Source organism: Coregonus lavaretus (genome assembly GCF_964263955.1).
Source record: "Coregonus lavaretus genome assembly, contig: HAP1_SCAFFOLD_236, whole genome shotgun sequence".
In the NCBI taxonomy this organism is placed as follows: domain Eukaryota; kingdom Metazoa; phylum Chordata; class Actinopteri; order Salmoniformes; family Salmonidae; genus Coregonus; species Coregonus lavaretus.
In genome coordinates, this window is record NW_028163050.1 from 371,902 (window position 1) to 397,444 (window position 25,543).

Genomic DNA, 25,543 nt, shown 5'->3' on the forward strand with positions numbered 1-25,543 from the left:
TTTTCCACCACTGCAGTCAGCATTGTTATTGTGTAGCCTAAACAGTTTCCACTGAGAAAAAAAATATGACATTTAGAGACTTCATAGAGTGCATCCCAGGAGCTGGGGAGGAAAGGGGTTCCTATGGTCTATCAGAACCTCTCTGATTATTCACACACTGCTATGTACCAACAGTACCATTCGTAACCTTACATTACCAAGCGGTGCCATTTGTAACCTTCCATTACCAAACGGTGCCATTCATAACCTTCCATTACCAAAACGGTGCCATTCTACTGCTGTTTCTCATGATTGGTATTAATAAAGAAACAGCAATGCGTCCCAAATGACACCCTATTCCCTTTAAAAGGGCACTATTTGACTATGTGTGTGAACGTGAAGATAGATATGATCCTACCTGGAAAATGGATATAGCAACCACGGTCACCAGAATGACAATCCGCACGTCGACTTTAGGTGCCAGCCGTCTGCTGTAGTAGGTGTAGTAGTGGCTGTAGTACTGTTCCGGGTGGTCCAGCATGTAGTCGTAATCTCTACGGGAGTCCTCATCCTGATACACAGGAGGAAATTACCCTTATTTCATCTTATCAGAATGATTGAGAGCTGTATGTATCAAGCGTATCAGAGTAGGAGTGCTAACTTAGGATCAGTTTAGCCTTTTAGATCACAAGGAATAAGACACCATGTACCTTTCTCTCTGATAACTCGTGTAAAACGTTGTCTTGCATGCCACTGTGAAAAAGGGTATTCACGTTGCCCTCTCATAACGCCTCGATCACACTGACATCTTGTTTGCATTTCGGTTCCCAGAAGTACATTCATTTCCAATGGAACGCTGCGTTAGCCTTGCAGCATTGCGTTGCAGAGGCAGTTGCAGTGTGTTCTGTGTGGTTGCATACGTTGGATTGATCGAACTTATGCGTCAAACTGTATGCGTAGACGGCTTGACAGAAATGGTAGCATTAGGTGAATGTTGAACATTTGTGCCACACATATCCAGATAATGCTGCCTACCATTTTCCACAATAACACTGTGTGTGATCGAGGTCAAACACACACACAAAAAAGTCTGCTACTGTTTTTTTTAAAAGCCGAGACTGCGGATCCGACTTTTCTGGACGCCGCTTTTCAGCGCTGCAAAGTAGGCCATAATAACTTTTTAAAATACCTACCACTTCTTTCTGAAAGGACCCTCTCCCATTCCTCACGAGTCAACCTAAACACACTATTATTTGGAGTGGTAAGCATGAACCCTCCAAACTCATCTGACAAAACACACTTCAGTGTATCCTCTCTTATTACCATGTCAACCTCTCCAGTTACACACTGCTCCTCTGATTCAGAGCTTACCATGCCAACCTCTCCAGTTACATACTGCTCCTCTGATTCAGAGCTTACCATGTCAACCTCTCCAGTTACATACTGCTGAACTGATTCAGAGCTTACCATGCCAACCTCTCCAGTTACACACTGCTCCTCTGATTCAGAGCTTACCATGTCAACCTCTCCAGTTACATACAGCTCATCTGATTCAGAGCTTACCATGTCAACCTCTCCAGTTACACGCTGCTCCTCTGATTCAGAGCTTACCATGTCAACCTCTCCAGTTACACGCTGCTCCTCTGATTCAGAGCTTACCATGCCAACCTCTCCAGTTACACACTGCTCCTCTGATTCAGAGCTTACCATGTCAACCTCTCCAGTTACACGCTGCTCCTCTGATTCAGAGCTTACCATGTCAACCTCTCCAGTTACATGCTGCTCCTCTGATTCAGAGCTTACCATGCCAACCTCTCCAGTTACACACTGCTCCTCTGATTCAGAGCTTACCATGTCAACCTCTCCAGTTACACGCTGCTCCTCTGATTCAGAGCTTACCATGCCAACCTCTCCAGTTACACACTGCTCCTCTGATTCAGAGCTTACCATGTCAACCTCTCCAGTTACACGCTGCTCCTCTGATTCAGAGCTTACCATGTCAACCTCTCCAGTTACACGCTGCTCCTCTGATTCAGAGCTTACCATGTCAACCTCTCCAGTTACACGCTGCTCCTCTGATTCAGAGCTTACCATGTCAACCTCTCCAGTTACACGCTGCTCCTCTGATTCAGAGCTTACCATGTCAACCTCTCCAGTTACACACTGCTCCTCTGATTCAGAGCTTACCATGTCAACCTCTCCAGTTACACACTGCTCCTCTGATTCAGAGCTTACCATGCCAACCTCTCCAGTTACACACTGCTCCTCTGATTCAGATGTCATAGAGTTTACGATTTCCTCATCTGATAAACCGCTAACACAATTTTTCCCAATATCTTGGGTGTCTGAGATTTGATTGGGCTGCACCTACTGTTTGTGAAAAAAACATCACACTGATAACTTTAACCTGTTCAGGTCTATTCATAACGCAGTAATTGACAGTATTGGTACACTGTAAGACAAAACGATCAAATTGACTGAAGGCCTTTGACGGAGTTGAGAAAAGTGCCACATTGGCATTCAACATAAATTGACGTCAGCATATAGGTTTAGCTGAAACGAATCAAATGTGAGGTTTCTCCACTTACCTTCAGAGTTTCATATGCAGTCGCAACGAGAATAAATTTTTGATGAGCACTTTCACGAGTCTCGCCTGCAAGACTTGAGAATCTATCCGGGTGATACTTCCTGGCTAGCTGTCTGTAAGCACGACCTATGTCCGATTTGGCCGCTTCTCTCGACACTCCGAGTACATCGTAACAAATCTCGGTGCCACAATAAAGTCCCTCGATAAGCGCCGTGGCCCAGGGTACGAAAACCACCACAATTAATATAATGCCTATCCATTGACCAAAGTGTCGCCCATACTCCGTGAGTGGAGACATTTCACCACTTGATGAGTCGCAGAATTTGATCCTCGTCTCGTCAGCAACACTAAGAAAGTACTTCCGGGTTACGGAATTTCGAACATTGCCCCCAAATAAATTCCCCACATAATTTCACATTTACATTTTCGTCATTTAGCAGACGCTCTTATCCAGAGCGACTTACAAATTGGTGCATTCACCTTATGATAGCCAGTGGGACAACCACTTTACTATATATATATTTTTTTTTTTGGGGGGGGGGGGGGGGGTAGAAGGATTACTTTATCCTATCCCAGGTATTCCTTAAAGAGGTAGGGTTTCAAGTGTCTCTGGAAGGTGGTCAGGTGACTCCGCTGTCCTGGCGTCGTGAGGGTGCTTGTTGGTAGAAAAGTATAAATAACCTGTATTTATTGATGATATATGACAAATAGTTGTCTACACATGAATAATGATTCTTATTTGTTAATATTTAAGTGACATTTGCATTACATTTTGGGTTTTAAAACATGTTCCAATGCAAATCATTGTATATGGAATACATATTGGCTTATAGAGCAATAACTATTCTGGTTGCTGCAAAAGTATTGTAGGGAATACTCAGTAGGGTCTGTGGAATGTATCTATGGTGTCATTTCATGGGGCTCTGAATAATCCGGAGTGTTGCTGGCCTTTTACTGTGGTCCAACAGCTTAAAATGGGGTGCCTGGACACTGTACAGTACAAACATAACACCGTACAGGAAAAACGATTATTTGTGCCGATGTAAAAGTGGGGTGGGGAGTACCTAGTAGGGTCTGTAGAATATATATATATATATATGGTGTTATTTCATGGGGGACTGAGGTCTATATGCCCAGCAACACTTTCTACTCCACCCACTCCATTGGTCCCAATGCAATACATACGGCCCATACAGTACATTACATATTGGCTTATAGAAAGAAAACGATTCTATGTGCCAAAGTAAAAGTGTGATGGGGGTACTCAGTAGCGTCTGTAGAATCTATACATGGTGTTATTCCATGGAGTACTTTGGTCTAAATATCCAGCAACACGTTTTACTCCACCCATTGGTCCCAATGCAATACACTGTAGGCCTCATATGGACTCATATAGTAATAACGATTCTATGCACAGAGGTTTAAAGTGTGGTTGGGAGTACTCCGTACAGCAGGGTTCTTCAATTCCGGTCCTGGAGGGCCGAAACACCTCTGTTTTTCATCCTCTCCTTCTAATCAGGGGATAATTCAGACCTGGGACACCAGGTGAGTGCAATTAACTACCAGGTAGAAATAAAAAACAGAAGTGTTTCGGCCCTCCGTACAGTCTGTAGAAACCAGTTTCAAATGACGCAGTGCTATCCATGGTCCTGAAGTCAAAGCCTCTATACACATTCAATTATCAACACTCAAAAAACAAACACATAAGACAAACTTTTTAGTCAAAACGAAAATCTCAATTATTTACCATTTAAATGTAATGAATATCAACCAGGCTATAGGGACACAGGCACTACAGTCACCAATTTTATAAAATAAAAATTCATGGTTTAACACACTTTATGATACATTGCAATCCCTCATCAAATAAATCCATTAAATAAGTGATGGGCACCGATATGGAAAATATATATACATATCAGTTGCATTTTTCGATTCGATATTGATAATATATCGGTTCGTAGAAAATACATTGCAACTGTGTGAATGTTCACTTTTCTGTGACAACGGCTTTTAATACAATGGAAAGCCCATACACAATTGATGTCCCATCAGCAGGCAATTAAATATGCTAAGCAGCCTGTTTTACTGTTCGTTTTTTAAAGTATGCTAAGCAGCCTGTATTGGATATTTACAGCTTGATGACAACCAGTGTTGGGTATTTTTTCAGTGGACCATACAGAGCCATGTTACTGAGTGGTACACAAGGTCAGACCATAGGTTAAACATAGTCAATCTGTCTAGACTATAAAGACTAAAACATAGTCCTACTGCTTGTCTTTATAATTTCACTAAGTGGATACGGAGTGGGTACGGAGTGGATACGGAGTGGATACGGAGTGGATACGGAGTGTGGATACGGAGTGGATACGGAGTGGATACGGAGTGGATACGGAGTGGGTACCGAGTGGATACGGAGTGGGTACCGAGTGGATACGGAGTGGATACCGAGTGGATACGGAGTGGATACGGAGTGTGGTACGGAGTGGATACGGAGTGGATACGGAGTGGATACGGAGTGGGTACCGAGTGGGTACGGAGTGGATACGGAGTGGGTACCGAGTGGATACGGAGTGGATACCGAGTGGATACGGAGTGGATACGGAGTGGATACGGAGTGTGGTACCGAGTGGATACGGAGTGTGGTACCGAGTGGATACGGAGTGGATACGGAGTGTGGTACCGAGTGGATACGGAGTGGATACGGAGTGGATACGGAGTGGAGTGGATACGGAGTGGATACGGAGTGGATACGGAGTGTGGTACCGAGTGGATACGGAGTGGATACGGAGTGTGGTACCGAGTGGATACGGAGTGGATACGGAGTGTGGTACCGAGTGGATACGGAGTGGATACGGAGTGTGGTACGGAGTGGATACGGAGTGTGGTACCGAGTGGATACGGAGTGGATACGGAGTGGATACGGAGTGGATACGGAGTGTGGTACCGAGTGGATACGGAGTGGATACGGAGTGGGTACGGAGTGTGGTACCGAGTGGATACGGAGTGGATACGGAGTGGATACGGAGTGGATACGGAGTGTGGTACCGAGTGGATACGGAGTGTGGTACCGAGTGGATACGGAGTGGATACGGAGTGTGGTACCGAGTGGATACGGAGTGTGGTACCGAGTGGATACGGAGTGGATACGGAGTGGATACGGAGTGTGGTACCGAGTGGAACACAAGGAGGGAGTCTGAGCCAGGCCCCTGATTGATTATACACTGTTATACATGAGGCAATGCATTAGGAATGTCTTAAATGTACAGTTGAAGTCAGAAGTTTACATACACTTAGGTTGGAGTCATTAAAACTGGCTTTTCAACCACTCCACAAATTTCTTGTTAACAAACTACAGTTTTGGCAAGTCGGTTAGGACATCTACTTTGTGCATGATACAAGTAATTTTTCCAACAATTGTTGACAGACAGATTATTTCACTTATATTTCACTGTATCACAATTCCAGTGGGTCAGAAGTTTACATACACTAAGTTGACTGTGCCTTTAAACAGCTTGGAAAATTCCAGAAAATGATGTCATGGCTTTAGAAGCTTCTGATAGGCTAATTGACATCATTTGAATCATTTGGAGGTGTACCTGTGGATGTATTTGAAGGCCTACCTGCAAACTCAGTGCCTCTGTGCTTGACATCATGGGAAAATCAAAAGAAATCAGCCAAGACGTCAGAAAAAAATTGTGGACCTCCACAAGTCTGCTTCATCCTTGGGAGCAATTTCCAAACGCCTGAAGGTACCACGTTCATCTGTACAAACAATAGTACGCAAGTATAAACACCATGGGACCACGAAGCCGTCATATCGCACAGGAAGGAGACGCGTTCTGTCTCCTAGAGATTAATGTACTTTGGTGCGAAAAGTGCAAATCAATCCCAGAACAACAGCAAAGGACCTTGTGAAGATGCTGGAGGAAACAGGTACAAAAGTATCTATATCCACAGTAAAACAAGTCCTATATCGACATAACCTAAAAGGCCGCTCAGCAAGGAAGAAGCCACTGTTCCAAAACCGCCATAAAAAAGCCAGACTACGGTTTGCAACTGCACATGGGGACAAAGATTGTACTTTTTGGAGAAATGTCCTCTGGCCTGATGAAACAAAAATAGAACTGTTTGGCCATAATGACCATCGGTATGTTTGGAGGAAAAAGGGGATAACTTGCAAGCCGAAGAACACCATCCCAACCGTGATGCACGGGGGTGGCAGCATCATGCTGTGGGGGTGCTATGCTGCAGGAGGGACTGGTGCACTTCACAAAATAGATGGCATCATGAGGAAGGAAAATTATGTGGATATATTGAAGCAACATCTCAAGACATCAGTCAGGAAGATAAAGCTTGGTCACAAATGGGTCTTCCAAATGGACAATGACCCCAAGCATACTTCCAAAGTTGTGGCAAAATGGGTTAAGGACAACAAAGTCAAGGTATTGGAGTGGCCATCACAAAGCCCTGACCTCAATCCTATAGAACATTTGTGGGCAGAACTGAAAATGCGTGTGCAAGCAAGGAGGCCTACAAACCTGACTCAGTTACACCAGCTCTGTCAGGAGGAATGGGCCAAAATTCACCCAACTTATTGTGGGAAGCTTGTGGAAGGCTACCCGAAACGTTTGACCCAAGTTAAACAATTTAGAGGCAATGCTACCAAATACTAATTGAGTGTATGTAAACTTCTGACCCACTGGGAATGTGATGAAATAAATAAAAGCTGAAATAAATCATTCTCTCTATTATTCTGACATTTCACATTCTTAAAATAAAGTGGTGATCCTAACTGACCTAAAACAGGGAATTTTTACTAGGATTACATTTCAGGAATTGTGAAAAACTGAGTTTAAATGTATTTGGCTAAGGTGTATGTAAACTTCCGACTTCAACTGTATATGGTTGAGAATGGGTTATGGACCTGCCATGTTTAAACTATATTTAAGTATTGATTGATATGTTTTGGAATAAACAGAGCAGAGCCAGGAGATGGCTCTGATATTTATTACATGAGAAAGCTTGGTTTGGCCACTATTGTTTTCAAACTGAATATATAGGAGAAGTCAGATTTCACCACTATCATAAATAAAGAGAGTGGGCGGAGCGGTCAAAAGATACAAGTTTGGAAACAATAGTGGAGTAACTGAACTGGGAGGGTTTAAGCTAAAAAGTATGTAAAACGAGCAGGAATATAATTGTATATAAACTGAGGGCCGAGTGTTGGGAAAGCAGTTGCTCTGCAGATCAGCGTCGTTTTCACTCAAAATCTCACGATACATGGCCCCATTCATTCTTTCCTTTACACGGATCAGTCGTCCTGGTCCCTTTGCAGAAAAACAGCCCCAAAGCATGATGTTTCCACCCCCATGCTTCACAGTAGGTATGGTGTTCTTTGGATGCAACTCAGCATTCTTTGTCCTCCAAACACGACGAGTTGAGTTTTTACCAAAAAGTTCTATTTTGGTTTCATCTGACCATATGACATTCTCCCAATCCTCTTCTGGATCATCCAAATGCACTCTAGCAAACTTCAGACGGGCCTGGACATGTACTGGCTTAAGCAGGGGGACATGTCTTGCACTGCAGGATTTGAGTCCCTGTCGGCGTAGTGTGTTACTGATGGTAGGCTTTGTTACTTTGGTCCCAGCTCTCTGCAGGTCATTCACTAGGTCCCCCCGTGTGGTTCTGGGATTTTTGCTCACCGTTCTTGTGATCATTTTGACCCCACGGGGTGAGATCTTGCGTGGAGCCCCAGATCGAGGGAGATTATCAGTGGTCTTGTATGTCTTCCATTTCCTAATAATTGCTCCCACAGTTGATTTCTTCAAACCAAGCTGCTTACCTATTGCAGATTCAGTCTTCCCAGCCTGGTGCAGGTCTACAATTTTGTTTCTGGTGTCCTTTGACAGCTCTTTGGTCTTGGCCATAGTGGAGTTTGGAGTGTGACTGTTTGAGGTTGTGGACAGGTGTCTTTTATACTGATAACAAGTTCAAACAGGTGCCATTAATACAGGTAACGAGTGGAGGACAGAGGAGCCTCTTAAAGAAGAAGTTACAGGTCTGTGAGAGCCAGAAATCTTGCTTGTTTGTAGGTGACCAAATACTTATTTTCCACCATAATTTGCAAATAAATTCATTAAAAATCCTACAATGTGATTTTCTGGATTTTATTCCCTCAATTTGTCTGTCATAGTTGACGTGTACCTATGATGAAAATTACAGGCCTCTCTCATCTTTTGAAGTGGGAGAACTTGGACCATTGGTGGCTGACTAAATACTTTTCCCCCAATGTATGGCCAATATACCACGGCTAAGGGCAGTATCCAGGTACTCCGCGTTGCGTCGTGCTTAAGAACAGCCCTTAGCCGTGGTATATTGGCCATATACCACACCCCCTCAGGCCTTATTGCTTAAATATAGAGACCAGCCTAAATATAGGAGGGGGGAGGGGCAGCACATCCACAAACATTTTACTTCGGGACCTAGAATAGTTCTCTCAATAAGCCTGTAGTGTACTGCACTGGGACCAACGGTTGTAAACTGTGTATTTGGAAAAGTGTTCCCAGGTAGAATGGAACCCCCTTTTACTGCGACGCAACGTACGGAGGTGTGAGTTTACAAGATGTGTACAGTGGAAAAATACAGCCCGCCTACAGCGGGGTGGGATTTTTCCTCTGACGTGTGTGTATAAAAAGATTGTACGACCATTTTGTTGCAGAGTGCTCTCATGAATAAACAGGCTGACCATTGCAAAAAAGGGGTCTTTGTTTAATTTATTTGAACTAGAGATTTACACCTCTGGGAATTATTCAAAGATTTAAGAAGTGTTTAATTTCAACCATTGAGATAACAAAATTCTCGTGACAGCTTTACACCACTCCAGCCGACGCTTGGCATGGTGATCTTAGGCTTGTGTGTGGCTGCTTGGCCATGGAAACCCATTTCATGAAGCTCCCGACGAACATTGTGCTGACGTTGCTTCCAGAGGCAGTTTGGAACTCGATAGTGAGTTTTGCAACCAAGGACAGACGATTTCTACGCGCTTCAGCACTCGGAGGTCCCGTTCTACGAGCTTGTGTGGCCTACCACTTCACGACTGAGCCTTTGTTGCTCCTAGATGTTTCCACTTCACAATAACAGCACTTACCCTTGACCGGGGGCAGCTTTAGCAGGGCAGAAATTTGACGAACTGACTTGTTGGAAAGGTTGGCATCCTATGACGGTGCCACGTTGAAAGTCACTGAGCTCTTCAGTATGGGCCATTCTACTATCAATGTTTGGAGATTGCGTGGCTGTGTTCTCGATTTTATACACCTGCCAGCAACGGGTTTGGCTGAAATAGCTGAATCCACTAATTTGAAGGGCTTTTGACTCGTGGTGTAGCTTTCTGGGGGTTATGTAGGCTTCTAACCTACTGCGTTCTACTTCAATACAAACAACACTAATATGATCAGGCTGTCTCTTTACAATAAAAACCAAGTTTGTCAGATTTCCATTCATTCCAAAAAATGGAATACCCCTTGATCTTCAAGAATATGACTTGTAAATATAGATTAGTATAATTGTTTTAACTGAACATAACCTAAAAACGAAGGACTTATTAGCCTACTCTGTCATGTATGATTTATTTTTGCCATGGAGGACTGATTGGGCCCATTGCTTCAAAACATGGTTGAAACATAAAATGCTGCTCTCATGGAATGGCATGCTTCGAGCACCTCCACGACCGTAAAGGGCGTTTTACATGTGGAAAGCGAAGGCCACATGCTGCGTCTGCTATAGGCCTATTGTTTGTGTTTTGTTGGTGGCACTTTGATATCTGGATTATTTGCAGCTGTTAAAGTCAATCAAAAGTGCGCGGGTTTAAGCATGTCTCCGTTAGGTCGAATCAGCACAACTTAGAATGAGTAATAAAAGCCCCACTCGTGGTCTTTTTTACAATAGGTCACAACACCATGGAGGTTAGAAGGAACTCCCTCAACCTGCTATTCCATAGGCTGGGATCAGCGCTACGCAGCTGTTGCAAGAGTGTTTTTTTCACTGGCTGTCCACGGGCCCAAAAACAATGGATTGTTAGGCAGCTTAAGCTTCTTCAATTCAACCATTGGGTTAAAATACACCTATACATTTGTTAACAGCCATCCACAACAACCACAAATCGATAAAGCGAGAATAATTGAGAGAGCACGACGTTCACATCACTGAGCGAGCAGCATGATGTTCACATCACTGAGAGAGCAGCATGATGTTCACATCACTGAGAGCAGCATGACGTTCACATCACTGAGCGAGCAGCATGATGTTCACATCACTGAGAGAGCATGACGTTCACATCACTGAGAGAGCAGCATGACGTTCACATCACTGAGAGCAGCATGACGTTCACATCACTGAGCGAGCAGCATGATGTTCACATCACTGAGAGAGCAGCATGACGTTCACATCACTGAGAGAGCAGCATGACGTTCACATCACTGAGAGAGCAGCATGACGTTCACATCACTGAGAGAGCAGCATGACGTTCACATCACTGAGAGAGCATGACGTTCACATCACTGAGAGAGCAGCATGACGTTCACATCACTGAGACAGCATGACGTTCACATCACTGAGAGAGCAGCATGACGTTCACATCACTGAGAGAGCAGCATGACGTTCACATCACAGAGAGCAGCATGACGTTCACATCACTGAGAGAGCATGACGTTCACATCACAGAGAGCATGACGTTCACATCACAGAGAGCATGACGTTCACATCACTGAGAGAGCATGACGTTCACATCACTGAGAGAGCAGCATGACGTTCACATCACTGAGAGAGCATGACGTTCACATCACAGAGAGCATGACGTTCACATCACTGAGAGAGCATGACGTTCACATCACTGAGAGAGCAGCATGACGTTCACATCACTGAGAGAGCAGCACGACGTTCACATCACTGAGAGAGCAGCATGACGTTCACATCACTGAGAGAGCATGACGTTCACATCACTGAGAGAGCATGACGTTCACATCACAGAGAGCATGACGTTCACATCACTGAGAGAGCAGCATGACGTTCACATCACTGAGGCAGCATGACGTTCACATCACTGAGAGAGCAGCATGACGTTCACATCACTGAGAGAGCAGCATGACGTTCACATCATTACGATGTAGATATCAACAATAGGACTAAAATTGCGTGTCGGCCGTGTCATCCTTACCGCCAAGCATCTATTCAAGTTTGTTGTATCATCTTTGGAACGCCGACAGAAGTCGCATAATTGAAATGCATAGCTTGCACTATTGCCTACAAAAGCATTTGTCGTCAGTCACCTGACTTGGGACTCGCTCAGGTGGCACAAATGTAAACTTTGAATGTAGAGAAAGCAAGGTGGTTTTCATCTTTTCTCAAACATCCATTCTGAATTTAACAGTAATCAAAGTAGTAATCTAGTTGTTCAAAAGTATCTGTAATCCGATTACAATAGTTTGCTGGTACCATAACGGACTACTGTTAGTTTTTTTGTAAATCAATTACATGTAATCCGTTAATCCCCAACCCTATTTACAGTACTGGACTCTTATTCTGAATGAGTCCAAAAATCTGTGCTTAGTTATTCTCGCCTCCTTCACAACAGTCACAGAGGTTTCTTAAAGGTCTTCGCAACATCTCATTGGGTCACATCTCACAGAAGGTTTGCGGAAACTCTCTTGCCACCCCAAAGCAAATATGACAAAGACTGTTTTAGTATCTATTGAACATAGAACCTCTTTCAAATGTCAATTATTTGTATTCCCCAGTCAAAGCATGCAGTCAAATGCATTGGAAACAGCTAATAGGATCACTTTTCAACTAACCAGTCAAATGCATTGGAAACAGCTAATAGGATCACTTTTCAACTAACCAGAGGTGGGTAGAGTAGCCAAAAATTGTACTCAAGTAAAAGTACTGTTACTTCAGAATAATATGACTCAAGTAAAAGTAAAAAGTAGTCATCCAAATAATTACTTGAGTAAGAGTAAAAAAGTACTTGGTGAAAAAACTACTCAAGTACTGAGTAACTGTTGAGTAACGTCTGATTTATTTTTTAACACAAGACAACTATCAGACAGACAAAAATACAAAATAATCATCTTTAATGAATTACAAAATACAAAATAGCTTAAATTAAACTAATTCAGGTAAATTCAAGTATACCATTTTTTAATAATAATAAATAAAAAATAAATAAGCACAAGTAACACAAATTTCCAAACCTTTATACTTTTTTTACCAGGCAGAACTAGAACGAGGCAGCCCATAAACTCTCATAAACTGTGTGTGTGTCTCCACAGTGACAGAACAACAGAAGGAAACACACAAACGTTTCATACCAGGCATGCTGAACAGACAACTGCACACCAGAAGGAAGCGGTCAACGTAAAATAATCAATAGGTGTTGATTAGGCCTACTCAGTACCTTTGTATTGCATGGCAAGCAACAGCCCTTTTTCTGTGTGCCTAGAAATGAATACTCTGATCTGTGATTAGGCCACACTGCACATCTCACTGAGCAGAGGAAAAGAGCAGCAGTACACATCAACTGAAAAAGCACCAGTCCATGATAGATGGCCAAATAAAACAATATTGCAGGCCTAGTATCCCAGAACACAAATTAAGCTGAATGCATGTTCTCTAAAAGGCATCAGAGGAGAGTGATGTAGTTGTAGATGGGGCATTATGTTTACTTCCAGTTCCAATATCTAACAAGAAAAGTCAGCAAAAAAAAGTCACACTAACTATATTGCCACCCTGTGGTTTGTCACTGACACACTATAATCCTAAATGACAGTAACATTATACATAGTTATATAGGTCAATGTCTACTGGTTCACATTTGAATTGATAAACAAGTATATTTACCAGCATTTAAGATGTTCTCCTCTGTGGTCCAGGATGTTCTGAATCTTGGTAGGAGTATTGCTGCTGCAATCAGCTCAGGCTCTTTCATGACGTCTCCAAAACGTTTCTGGATCCCTTGCTGCAGGGCGTGAACAAGAGGTGTACACATTTTGCAAGTTGACTCCAACTTCTTCAGCTTGTCCCGCAACTGGTAAAGTGTTGGCAGCAGGAGGCCCATATGCACAGATGATTCCCCTTGGAGGATATTAAGGGCCATGGCAACAGGCATCATCACAGCAGCATACTCGACCAAAAACCAATTTTCAGCTGGATTGAACCTATAAAAGATGTAACAATAAAACAATTACTTATAGCTATTTCTGGTACAATGTCTTTATTATGCATTGTACATGTTAAATACAAAAAAAAAATATATATATATATATATATATATATATATATATATATTCATTCAAGTCATCCACAATTGTCACACCACCATGCAAAGAAAACTTTGTTACTTGAGACAAGTGGATTCACCCATTAATCAGCAAGGCTTATTTACTTTTATTATTCTTTAAAAACAAAATATACATTTTGTCAACTTACATCTTTATCTTTAATGCTGTGCAGACATTGCGAATTGCTTGTTCTCCTTGCTCTCGGTGAATGCGCACAATCCTTTCTACAGCGAGGAACAGGGAGCTCCAGCGTGTCTGATTGGGTCGGAGAAACAGCAGCTTGCATTCACGTTCCACTGTTTCATGAGCCATGGTTGACCTGCTGGTTTTATTCCAAAGAGCATGACATTTTGCAAAAGCAGACCGAGACAGCCTCTTGTAGGTTTCGTTTGCAGCTCCTCCTGCAGCAGTGGCATCAACTGTGGATATAAGATTGAGGAGATGGCATGCACACTTTTGGTGCCTTGGAAGTTGGTACTCAAGGCCTGTGTTGTCATCCAGAATTGCAGACATCTTGATACTCCACCTCTGACTCACTCTGATCTTCTGTTGCATCATCAAGGGTGGAGTCACTCTCCTCTTGTACATTGATGGCTTCCTCCTCTTTCTCCTCACCATATAATCGAAAGGAAGTTTGAGCCACTGTCTGTTGTCGTCCTGGTCACTTTTTCCCTGATGTGGTACTCAGAATGTATTTCCTCTAATGCAGCAGCAAGGACATCAAACGTGTGCGAGCCTTTGACAGGTCTACAAGCCAATGTGGAGTGCCTCTCCAGTGAGGTGTTGTCTATCCAGTGACAGGTGACACCTAAGTAGCTACGTTAGCAACATAGTTCACAGCACTCAGCTTTTTGATGATTATGCTCTTCTTGTGTTTTGCAGCTTCTTGTATTCTTGTGCATAACGTTTTCCTTGTCATTACTGTATGAGGTTGCAAGGTTTCTATCAAAGTATTGAAGGATGGCGTCTCAACCACAGAAAATGGTTGGTTGGCCTCACATACAAAATTTAGCATCAGCTTGTCAAGCATTCCTTGTGTTACCCGCCCTGGGGCAGCAAAGGCTGTGATTTTTGCATTTTTCACAAGAGTATCACTGGAAGAGGAGGACTTACGCTTTCTGTGGTTCTCTAGTAAGTCTGTGTACTTTGCCAGTTTGTTGGGGTGAATCCTCTGTGGACAAAAAAAATATATGTGAGGCTACAGGGACATCAAGACATTAAAAGAGACTTATTATCACATCAAATGTGGATATATATATATATATATATATATATATATATAGAAAATGTTTAAAACATATGTAACCTAAAAGACAAACATTCGCCTATCCACAGCAAAAAAAAAACGAATTTAGGAAACTTACCGCTACATGTTTCCTCAAGTTAGATGTTGAGTTCTTGAATGCTGAAATGTCCGTTTGTTTTGGTAGACACAGAAGACACCGCATAATGTAGCTGTTCTTTCGCACTTTTACTAAGGTAAACATGCTTTCAATATGAGGCCAGGGGTGCGGGTGTTCCTCCTCGTCTGTGTCTGCATTGCCGACGGCTAATTCGGACATTTTTGTGTTGCTATGACTGTAAAGCCAACCCGTCCCGCCGCTGAGATTGAGTATGGTAAAGTGACGAGACTGCACAACTACGTTTGATTGGTGAAACACAGTCACGTGGTAGAGCCTTAGCGGAAGTCTCTCTCTCTCTGTCAAAATAAAACATTAAAATAAGGCATATGCGGGGGGATAAAGACAATGACGCGTAGAATACCAAAGAGGTAAAAAGAAAAGTAACGACCTCATTGTAGCCTAATGTAGCGGAGTAAGAGTACAGTTTCTTCTTCACAAATCTACTCAAGTAAAAGTAAAAAGTATAGTGATTTAAAACTACTCCTAGAAGTATAATTTTTTCAAAAACTTACTCAAGTAAATGTAACGGAGTAAATGTAACTCGTTACTACCCACCTCTGCAACTAACCAGTCAAATGCATTGGAAACAGCTAATAGGATCACTTTTCAACTAACCAGTCAAATGCATTGGAAACAGCTAATAGGATCACTTTTCAACTAACCAGTCAAATGCATTGGAAACAGCTAATAGGATCACTTTTCAACTAACCAGTCAAATGCATTGGAAACAGCTAATAGGATCACTGTTCAACTAACCAGTCAAATGCATTGGAAACAGCTTTTGGCCTTCCGAGTGGCGCAGTGGTCTAAGGCACTGCATTGCAGTGCTAGCTGTGCCACTAGAGATCCTGGTTCGAATCCAGGCTCTGTCGTAGCCGGCCGTGACCGGGAGACCCATGGGGCGGCGCACAATTGGCCCAGCGTCGTCCAGGGTAGGGGAGGGAATGGCCCAGCGTCGTCCAGGGTAGGGGAAGGAATGGCCGGCAGGGATGTAGCTCAGTTGGTAGAGCATGGCGTTTGCAACGCCAGGGTTGTGGGTTCGATTCCCACAGGGGGACAGTATAAAAAATAAAAATAATAATAAAATAAAGATAATAATAATGTATGCACTCACTAACTGTAAGTCGCTCTGGATAAGGGCGTCTGCTAAATGACTAAAATGTAAATGTAAAAATGTAAGCTAATAGGATCACTTTTCAACTAACCATAATGCAAAGTCTGTGACTGATGTGTGTTGCTATTGTTGATCTTACGGTTAAATATTTCTTCTGAAATATTTTCGCTCAGACCAGCAAAAAGTTCAGAGTAAAACCAGTTGTCTATAAAGTGAATCAATCCAGGCATCTTTTCCTTCACTCATAAACTGGACCACAGCAGTAAAATACTCACAGTATTTAATTTTTTGTACAAAAAACAGCCATCCAAGACAAGTGATACCTTATTCCCTCGACAACAAACATTGCAGGTTCTCTAAACGTTAAGCCTTACAGCACTGATTGGAGTCTTGGTTTAAACTTCAGAAAGGAAAGAGATCAATCTAGACATGACAACAATATTGCTTTTTGCTTCCGGATCAGTCAAAACACTAGAAAAAAATAAATGGCTTGAAACTAAAAAAGGCAAAAAGGGGACTTCGCAATAACACTGCCAGATTCAATACAATTATACCCCTTTTAGTAGACAGATCTTCAATTGAACCATGTACAATTATGAACAGCACAAAGACAATGTGGCAAATGCAAAGGTCAATCCCTTCTAAAATACACACAAGACGTTATACATTGAAAATCCAGGACAGTCTAAGGAAGAATAAACAAAAAAACAATCTCCAATAGTTAGATGCTCTTAACCATGTCTCCCCCCCAAAATAAGAAACTAAAATGTGGATTTTTGGTTGTTGCCCCCCCCCCAGTTAGTTCAGTTACACTGCATGCATGATACACATGAGATGCCTTCACAGCACAATGTAAAAACAGAACAGTTCAGCTTCTTTAAAAAAAAAAAAAAGAAAGAAAAAAACTAGGTAAGAGACACTACCACGGGACTTGCTGTTTGATTTGATTTTGTCCCTGATTATCTCCTGTAGCGCCCCCTCTCCTTCTCCCTCTCCCTCTCCCTGATCCTGTCTCTCTCCCGGTCACGCTCGCGTCCACGGTCTCTGTCACGGTCCCGGCGGGCGTCCCGGGGCCGTTCTCGCTCCCTCTGCCGGTCTCGTTCTCGGGGTCGGCTGCGGCGACCGGTCACCACGGCCTGGGTCCGTCTCAGGAAGTCATCCACCCGCATGTCATAGTCATGCTGCAGAGAGGGAGAGAGAGAGAGAGGTGGTGTTCAGGTTACACTCCCTCAGACGGACAAAAGGTAGTGTCCCAAATACCACCCCCGTTCCCTTTATAGTGCACTACTTTAGACCCGGGCCCAAAGGGCTTTACCAGGCTGGAGCTGAAGGAGCGGACGACTCTCTTCTCCCTGAAGCGGGCGTCATGTGGTACAGGGTGGTGCCCAGCGTAGGGGGGGTGCGCCTGGGGAGGAGGAGGGTGGTGTTGGTAGAACGGGTGGTGAGGCGGCTGCTCCATCCCAGGGTAAGGGGCCTAAAGGGAAGGATATTTATTTTATTGACACTATGAATGAAGTCAGTGGAGAAAAGCCCCTAAATGTTTATTTATTTTTATTTCACCTTTATTTAAATAGCAGGTAGGATCAATTAAAAAGACACATTCACTTTAACTATGCTATGTAACTATGGTGTACAAACATTAAAGTGCCATGTATGTAAAATGAGTGTATGTAACAAAACAAAAAATCAGCTATTGTCTTCTGAAGAGGAGGATTGGTATGATTAAGATGAACTTAGAGAACCCAAAATATTGACTAATATACAGGCGGGAGCAGATCAGCCTAACATATTACAGCAGGTGGCAGCATACTGCAACGTGTTTCGACCAGACAGGTATTTCTCAGGTAGCGTTTATATGCCTTTTTGACTTCTATATGTAGTATTAAACCATATGATTATTTAGCTCTACAGCTCTATGAACCAAACATCTAGAACATACCATTCCTTGCCAAGGAGGAGGCGGCCCAATGGTGTGGTGGAACTCCCTCATGTAATCGTTGTAGGACTGGGGATAACATTAACCACATCATGTTAATATTTCTATTTATTATGGATCCCCATGCAGCAGCTACTCTTCCTGGGGTCCAGCAAAATTAAGGCAGTTATACAATTTTCAAAACATTACAATACACATTCAGGCCCCTACTCCTCCACTACCACATATCTACAATACAAAATCCATGTGTACGTGTGTGTATAGTGTGTATGTTATCATGTGTGTGTATGCATGTGTCTGTGCCTGTGTTTGTGTTGCTTCACAGTCCCCGCTGTTCCATAAGGTGTATTTTTATTTTTATAACTGATTTTACTGCTTGCATGAGTTACTTGATGTGGAATAGAGTTCCATGTAGTCATGGCTCTATGTAGTACTGTGCTCCTCCCATAGTCTGTTCTGGACTCGGGGATTGTGAAGAGACCTCTGGTGGCATGTCTTGTGGGGTATGCATGGGTGTCCGAGCTGTGTGCTAGTTGTTTAAACAGACAGCTCGGTGCATTCAACATGTCAATACCTCTCACAAATACAAGTAGTGATGAAGTCAATCTCTCCTCCACTTTGAGCCAGGAGAGATCGACATCCATGTTATTAATATTAGCTTTCTGTGTACATCCAAGGGCCAGCCGTGCTGCCCTGTTCTGAGCCAATTGTAATTTTCCTAAGTCCCTCTTTGTGGCACCTGACCACATGACTGAACAGTAGTCCAGGTGTGACAAAACTAGGGCCTGTAGGACCTGCCTTGTTGATAGTGCTGTTAAGAAGGCAGAGCAGCGCTTTATTATGGACAGACTTCTCCCCATCCTAGCTACTGTTTTATCAATATGTTTTGACCATGACAGTTTACAATCCAGGGTTACTCCAAGCAGTTTAGTCACCTCAACTTGCTCAATTTCCACATTATTCATTACAAGATTTAGTTGAGGTTTAGTGAATGATTTGTCCCAAATACAATGCTTTTAGTTTGAAATATTTAGGACTAACTTATTCCTTGCCACCCATTCTGAAACTAACTGCAGCTCTTTGTTAAGTGTTGCAGTCATTACAGTCGCCGTAGTAGCTGACGTGTATAGTGTTGAGTCATCCGCATACATAGACACACTGGCTTTACTCAAAGCCAGTGGCATGTCGTTAGTAAAGATTGAAAAAGGTAATAGGCCTAGACAGCTGCCCTGGGGAATTCCTGATTCTACCTGGATTATGTTGGAGAGGCTTCCATTAAAGAACACCCTCTGTGTTCTGTTAGACAGGTAACTCTTTATCCACATTATAGCAGGGGGTGTAAAGCCATAACACATACGTTTTTCCAGCAGCAGACTATGATTGATAATGTCAAAAGCTGCACTGAAGTCTAACAAAACAGCCCCCACAATCTTTTTATCATCAATTCCTCTCAGCCAATCATCAGTCATTTGTGTGAGTGCTGTGCTTGTTGAATGTCCTTCCCTATAAGCGTGCTGAAAGTCTGTTGTCAATTTCTTTACTGTAAAATAGCATTGTATCTGGTCAAACACCATTTCCCCCAAAACTTTACTAAGGGTTGGTAGCAGGCTGATTGGTCGGCTATTTGAGCCAGTAAAAGGGGGCTTTACTATTCTTAGGTAGCGGAATGACTTTAGCTTCCCTCCAGGCCTGAGGGCACACACTTTCTAGTAGGCTTAAATTGAAAACATGGCAAATAGGAGTGGCAATATCGTCCACTATTATCCTCAGTCATTTTCTATCCAAGTTGACAGACCCCGGGGGCTTGTCATTGTTGATAGACAACAATCATTTATTCACCTCTTCCACACTCACTTTACGGAATTCAAAATTACTATTCTTGTCTTTCGCAATTTGGTCAGATATACTTGGATGTGTAGTGTTGCTGTCATGTCATGCCTAAATTTGCTAATCTTGCCAATGAAAAAAATCATTAAAGTAGTTGGCAATAATATCAAAAGGACTGAATCAAATTAACTGTATGTTAATATCAATGACTCATATACACACACATATACACACACATTATATATACACAAATACACACACAAAAGGTATGTGGACACCCCTTCAAATTAGTGGATTTGGCTATTTCAGCCACACCCGTTGCTGACAGGTGTATAAAATCGAGCACACAGCCATGCAATCTCCATAGACGAACATTGGCAGTAGAATGGCCTTACTGAAGAGCTCAGTGACTTTCAACGTGGCACCGTCATAGGATGCCACCTTTCCAACAAGTCAGTTCGTCAAATTTCTGCCCTGCTAGAGCTGCCCCGGTCAACTGTAAGTGCTGTTATTGTTAAGTGGAAACGTCTAGGAGCAACAACGGCTCAGTCGTGAAGTGGTAGGCCACACAAGCTCACAGAACGGGACCTCCGAGTGCTGAAGCGCGTAGATATCGTCTGTCCACTATTGAGTTCCAAACTGCCTCTGGAAGCAATGTCAGCACAAGAACTGTTCGTCGGGAGCTTCATTTCCATGGCCGAGCAGCCGCACACAAGCCTAAGATCACCATGGGCAATGCCAAGCGTCGGCTGGAGTGGTGTAAAGCTCGCTGCCATTAGACTCTGGAGCAGTGGAAATGTGTTCTCTGGAGTGATGAATCACGCTTCACCATCTGGCAGTCTGGTGGACAAATCTGGGTTTGGCGGATGCCAGGAGAACGCTACCTGCCCAATGCATAGTGCCAACTGTAAAGTTGGGTGGAGGAGGAATAATGTTGCTGTTTTTCATGGTTCGGGATAGGCCCCTTAGTTCCAGTGAAGGGAAATCTTAACGCTACAGCATACAATGACATTCTAGACGATTCTGTGCTTCCAACTTTGTGGCAACAGTTTGGGATAGGCCCTTTCCTGTTTCAGAATGACAATGCCCCCGTGCACAAAGCGAGGTCGATACAGAAATGGTTTGTCGAGATTGGTGTGGAACTTGACTGGCCTGCACAGAGCCCTGACCTCAATCCCATCGAACACCTTTGGGATGAATTTGAACGCCAACTGTGAGCCAGGCCTAATCTCCCAACATCAGTGCCCGACCTCACTAATGCTCTTGTGGCTGAATGGAAGCAAGTCCCCGCAGCAATGTTCCAACATCTAGTGGAAAGCCTTCCCAGAAGAGTGGAGGCTGTTATAGCAGCAAAGGGGGGGACCAACTCCATATTAATGCCCATGATTTTGGAATGAGATGTTCGATGAGCAGGTGTCCACATACTTTTGGTCATGTAGTGTATATTTGTTGAAATCAACAAAAAATGTAATTCCTGAACTCACCCCATTGAGAAAAACATCTCTTCTGACTCCAGTGGGGAAGCGCCTGTGGGGAAATTAAGTTATTACTGGTTATTGTTTGGGGAGGGCAAGGGGTTGGTGGAGAGAGGAAGGGCCAGGAAAGGATTGGTGGAAAGAGGAGGGGCTAGGGAAGGATTGGTGGAGAGAGGAAGGGCTAGGGAAGGATTGGTGGAGAGAGGAAGGGCTAGGGAAGGATTGGTGGAGAGAGGAAAGGCTAGGGAAAGATTGGTGGAGAGAGGAAAGGCTAGGGAAGGATTGGTGGAGAGAGGAAGGGCTATGGAAGGATTGGTGGAGAGAGGAAGATCTATGGAAGGATTTGTGGAGAGAGGAAAGGCTAGGGAAGGACTGGTGGAGAGAGGAAAGGCTAGGGAAGGATTGGTGGAGAGAGGAATGGCTATGGAAGGATTGGTGGAGAGAGGAAAGGCTAGGGAAGGATTGGTGGAGAGAGGAAGGGCTATGGAAGGATTGGTGGAGAGAGGAAGGGCTATGGAAGGATTGGTGGAGAGAGGAAAGTCTAGGGAAGGACTGGTGGAGAGAGGAAGGGCTAGGGAAGTACTGGTGGAGAGAGGAAGGGCTAGGGAAGGACTGGTGGAGAGAGGAAGGGCTAGGGAAGGACTCGTGGAGAGAGGAAAGGGAAGGACTGGTGGAGAGAGGAAGGGCTAGGGAAGAACTGGTGGAGAGAGGAAGGGCTATGGAAGGACTGGTGGAGAGAGGAAAGGGAAGGGCTGGTGGAGAGAGGAAGGGCTATGGAAGGACTGGTGGAGAGAGGAAGGGCTATGGAAGGATTGGTGGAGAGAGGAAGGGCTAGGGAAGGATTGGTGGAGAGAGGAAGGGCTAGGGGAGGGGCTAGGGGAGGGGCTGTGGCGGTCATTACATTTTGTCAGCCGGTTATTTTCATGCAAATAACTGCTGGTCTCGCAGTAATTGACCGTTAATTAACATAAACACATTTAGCATCTCCTGGCTTCCACGCATAGCCACAAGCCACTGATGCAGACCTTTGGAAACATTTACATTTTAAAAAAGTATATTTATTATACACCATCACAATAAATCCATTATTTTAGGCAGGTCTAAAGAAAACTTTGATTTGAAGAAAATGTATTTCAGAAGAACAGAATATGAGTTGGCCTACTGTATGTTATCTGGCTATGCTCCATTACATTTGAGTCATTTAGCAGACACTCTTATCCAGAGCGACTTACAGTTAGTGAGTGATTACATTATTATTTATTTTTCATACTGGAATCGAACCCACAACCCTGGCGTTGCAAACACCATGCTCTACCAACTGAGCTACATCCCTGCCGGCCATTCCCTCCCCTACCCTGGACGACGCTGGGCCAATTGTGCGCCGCCCCATGGGTCTCCCGGTCGCGGTCGGCTACGACAGAGCCTGGATGCCATAGGCTGTCAGCTTGTTCATTAAGCAGACAATATATGCTCATAAGTCCCATGACATTATTTTATATTAAGAATATAATTGAATTTAGCCAAATCAAATAGAAAGGATATTTTTCCCATTCCAGAGCGTGTACGCATATGAAGTGACTATGTTGAGCATAAAAGTGATCATTTGAAACAGGTCTTATAAATTAGATTTAGAGTTATTTGGCAAATTTAGTTTTGAACAATACAAATCAAAATATATTTGGGCTGCATGATGCAACTAGTCTAGACTATTTGAAAAAGTTGCAAAAAAAAGCTTGTGCTCGGTTCCTTGCCTCAGGCAGCACACGCTGTTCTCTCATCAAGTGATCACATTTTCACCCATCAGACTATTCTCAATTTAATCTTGCCTTTACTAAAACGTCAACGTTTGTTTCGATTTAGAAAAAAGGCCCATTATCAACTGGGGAAAAACATGTCATCCGTATGCACTGGAATAGTGAATGGAGGCCACTTCCCCCCCATTTCGTTGTAAAACCATGCTGATTAGGCTACTCCAGTTTATAGCAGAGCAGGCAATAAATAAATCAAATACATCTAGTAGCAGCTGGGATTCTCCGCTTGTTCGTGGCAACCATCAAAACTCTCCTTTCACACAGGATTGCATTTAGAAATGTCTGGGCTTATAAGAACACTTATTTAACTTTACGCATCAACCACTGTTTGAGGAGCATGCAGCCTCTTGCTGCGTGACAGGTGATATTTCCACCGAAACTCTGTGTGCCACGGGCTCTCCAACCCTGCTCCTCCAGCTACCCAGTACTCTGTATGCCATGGGCTCTCCAACCCTGCTCCTCCAGCTACCCAGTACTCTGTATGCCATGGGCTCTCCAACCCTGTTCCTCCAGCTACCCAGTACTCTGTATGCCATGGGCTCTCCAACCCTGTTCCTCCAGCTACCCAGTACTCTGTATGCCATGGGCTCTCCAACCCTGTTCCTCCAGCTACCCAGTACTCTGTGTGCCATGGGCTCTCCAACCCTGTTCCTCCAGCTACCCAGTACTCTGTATGCCATGGGCTCTCCAACCCTGTTCCTCCAGCTACCCAGTACTCTGTGTGCCATGGGCTCTCCAACCTTGTTCCTCCAGCTACCCAGTACTCTGTATACCATGGGCTCTCCAACCCTGTTCCTCCAGCTACCGAGTACTCTGTATGCCATGGGCTCTCCAACCCTGTTCCTCCAGCTACCCAGTACTCTGTATGCCATGGGCTCTCCAACCCTGTTCCTCCAGCTACCCAGTACTCTGTGTGCCATGGGCTCTCCAACCCTGTTCCTCCAGCTACCCAGTACTCTGTATACCATGGGCTCTCCAACCCTGTTCCTCCAGCTACCCAGTACTCTGTATGCCATGGGCTCTCCAACCCTGTTCCTCCAGCTACCCAGTACTCTGTATGCCATGGGCTCTCCAACCCTGTTCCTCCAGCTACCCAGTACTCTGTATGCCATGGGCTCTCCAACCCTGTTCCTGCAGCTACCCAGTACTCTGTATGCCATGGGCTCTCCAACCCTGTTCCTCCAGCTACCCAGTACTCTGTATGCCATGGGCTCTCCAACCCTGTTCCTCCAGCTACCCAGTACTCTGTATGCCATGGGCTCTCCAACCCTGTTCCTCCAGCTACCCAGTACTCTGTATGCCATGGGCTCTCCAACCCTGTTCCTCCAGCTACCCAGTACTCTGTATACCATGGGCTCTCCAACCCTGTTCCTCCAGCTACCCAGTACTCTGTATGCCATGGGCTCTCCAACCCTGTTCCTCCAGCTACCCAGTACTCTGTATGCCATGGGCTCTCCAACCCTGTTCCTCCAGCTACCCAGTACTCTGTATGCCACGGGCTCTCCAACCCTGTTCCTCCAGCTACCCAGTACTCTGTATGCCACGGGCTCTCCAACCCTGTTCCTCCAGCTACCCAGTACTCTGTATGCCACGGGCTCTCCAACCCTGTTCCTCCAGCTACCCAGTACTCTGTATGCCATGGGCTCTCCAACCCTGTTCCTCCAGCTACCCAGTACTCTGTATGCCATGGGCTCTCCAACCCTGTTCCTCCAGCTACCCAGTACTCTGTATGAAATGGGCTCTCCAACCCTGTTCCTCCAGCTACCCAGTACTCTGTATGCCATGGGCTCTCCAACCCTGTTCCTCCAGCTACCCAGTACTCTGTATGCCATGGGCTCTCCAACCCTGTTCCTCCAGCTACCCAGTACTCTGTATGAAATGGGCTCTCCAACCCTGTTCCTCCAGCTACCCAGTACTCTGTATGCCATGGGCTCTCCAACCCTGTTCCTCCAGCTACCCAGTACTCTGTATGCCATGGGCTCTCCAACCCTGTTCCTCCAGCTACCCAGTACTCTGTATGCCATGGGCTCTCCAACCCTGTTCCTCCAGATACCCAGTACTCTGTATACCAT

The 25,543-nt window shown here is 44.2% G+C and overlaps 2 protein-coding genes across 3 annotated transcripts in view; both read right to left on the reverse strand.

The window, feature by feature from the left end:
• LOC311118549 (dnaJ homolog subfamily C member 25-like) overlaps positions 1-2,903 on the reverse strand; it is a 7,329-nt gene extending 4,426 nt beyond the window's left edge. Inside the window, exons 1-2 of one of the 2 annotated variants that reach the window (XM_084193340.1) lie at positions 2,568-2,903; positions 398-550 (exon numbers count right to left, since the gene is read on the reverse strand). In XM_084193340.1, the coding sequence (XP_084049466.1) occupies positions 398-550; positions 2,568-2,864 (450 nt within the window). In that variant the 5' untranslated portion in view covers positions 2,865-2,903. The remainder of the gene's footprint in view (positions 1-397; positions 551-2,567) is intronic. The other variant, XM_084193341.1, reaches the window with a different exon arrangement.
• Positions 2,904-16,685: 13,782 nt separating this feature from the next.
• Positions 16,686-25,543, reverse strand: part of LOC311118555 (YTH domain-containing protein 1-like) — a 60,303-nt gene continuing 51,445 nt past the window's right edge. The window contains exons 12-15 of the mRNA XM_084193345.1: positions 21,670-21,712; positions 18,362-18,427; positions 17,738-17,896; positions 16,686-17,603 (exon numbers count right to left, since the gene is read on the reverse strand). Of these exons, the coding sequence (XP_084049471.1) occupies positions 17,382-17,603; positions 17,738-17,896; positions 18,362-18,427; positions 21,670-21,712 (490 nt within the window). The 3' untranslated portion in view covers positions 16,686-17,381. The remainder of the gene's footprint in view (positions 17,604-17,737; positions 17,897-18,361; positions 18,428-21,669; positions 21,713-25,543) is intronic.